This window comes from Otolemur garnettii, unplaced genomic scaffold (genome assembly GCF_000181295.1).
Source record: "Otolemur garnettii isolate 467f Iridium unplaced genomic scaffold, OtoGar3 scaffold00034, whole genome shotgun sequence".
NCBI lineage: Eukaryota > Metazoa > Chordata > Mammalia > Primates > Galagidae > Otolemur > Otolemur garnettii.
In genome coordinates, this window is record NW_003852429.1 from 8,085,570 (window position 1) to 8,087,316 (window position 1,747).

Below are 1,747 nucleotides of genomic sequence, written 5' to 3' on the forward strand. Positions count from 1 at the left end.
GTTTGTTTCTCACTCTGGACTTGGAATCCCCCGTCAGTGCAGCCTCCGCAGAGCCAGGGCAACATGGAGTTGGAGAGCGGTTCCTTCTAAGCCAGGAAGCAGTTTCAGTCCTCAGAGCTGCACACGTTTGTCTAACACCTGTCACTTGTCTGTGTAGGAGTGCCAAGTAGAGTCATTCTGGCCCTGACGCCAGGGACAGTTTTGTAAACGCTAACTGTCTGGATGGAGGGTGAAATAGGCACTAAGAGTTCATAGTGACTTGGGAGCATTTTTACTCAAGTAGGAGAATTTCACGAGCATTGAGAGAAACACTATGTGATGGGACACAAATATGCACTTTAAGAGCCTCGTCACCACAAAGAAGCCGACCTACGTATGAGTCTCCCCACCCTCAGGAAAAATAGGACCAGGGAGAAACAAACCTTGACATTCCCGTCCCTGGCATTTTTCCTACGTGGGTGCTGCCTTTGTTAATACTCACACCAACTTCCCGTGAAAAGCTAAGGAACACGTACTGCTTTTGTAATCACATAACGTGTAAAAGATTTCTTACTCTACTCAGATTCGTGAACACTTACTTTGAGAATAGAAATTTATTTCATACCATTGACAATTTAAAAATCATTATTGGCCTTCACACAAATAGTCTTTTGAGTTACACATAATTTAAACAGAGGTATGGACTTGAACAAGAAAATAAAACAACCTGAAAGTTAAAATTACCACTTATTACTCACGGGGACTATGACAAACCATTGTAAAACCTACTTTTTGGCACTGGCTCCTGTCTGTTGAACAATGTGTTCAAATAATGTTAAAATGCAACCAATGTGGAACTTTTTTTCAAAATTAACTTGTTCAAAACAATTTCATTTGTATGCTAAGAAAGGAGAAAAGTTCATGGTATGCTCTCAGGGTTGTGAAAGTGTGTGCGAGCGTGTGTGTGAGAGAGAGTATGTAGTTTAAATAACACTTAAAACAAAAAAAAAACCAGACTTCTTCCACAATTTTAGATTCATTGTTGGCTTCACAGATCTCATGATTTGGTTGCCAGTTCTGAAGTCATCCCCCCAGGGGCCATCCATCCACTGTCTGTCCTGCCACCTGGGACACAGGTCAGGGCACCTGCTGGGCTTAGTCCTCCTCCAGGTGCTTCCCGGCCCTCACATCTGTGTCTGGGAGTCAGGGCCTGATGCAGCATATGGGTTGCTCTTTTCCATGTTCTTTTTCTTTTCGTCCTCATCAAATTGCGCTTCGACCTCCGCTGGGTTGACGTAAGTGTAGAACCGAGCCATGATGGCAAATATTACGCAGACGACGAGAAGCAACGTGGCAAATAGAATGTATTCAGCCCACTTTGAAGGAGTTAGAGTTGGAGCAAGGAAAAAAAAATACAAGTCATGTTAATGTGTACGTTGCATATGTATTTGCTTGCATGTCCAAATGGAAGGTACTTTGAAATTAAATTATAAAAAATGGGCAGGCAGCCAGCACGGACACCGATGGGGCAGCTTTTCTTAAATGCCCAAGATAGACGCCAACATAACGAACACTTTTCTAACAGCCCTGGGGTGCAGCAACAAGAGTTTGAGAAGATGAGAGAAAATCTCCCCAAATCCCAAGCCCGAAGCCACGTGGCTGGCCCCTGGATGGGTGAGGACCCAGGGAACACCAAGAGAATCTTTGAGGGAAAAAGACCCCGTGTTGCCCCTGGGAACCCCCTGGAGCTCATCAGCAGCACAAGCAC

The 1,747-nt window shown here is 44.5% G+C and overlaps 1 protein-coding gene across 1 annotated transcript in view; it reads right to left on the reverse strand.

The window, feature by feature from the left end:
* The window catches only part of LOC100948091 (solute carrier family 15 member 1-like), a 57,077-nt gene extending 55,782 nt beyond the window's left edge, over positions 1–1,295 (reverse strand). Inside the window, exon 1 of the mRNA XM_023513106.1 lies at positions 1,190–1,295. Coding sequence (XP_023368874.1) covers positions 1,190–1,295 — 106 coding nt within the window. The remainder of the gene's footprint in view (positions 1–1,189) is intronic.
* Positions 1,296–1,747: the final 452 nt, after the last annotated feature.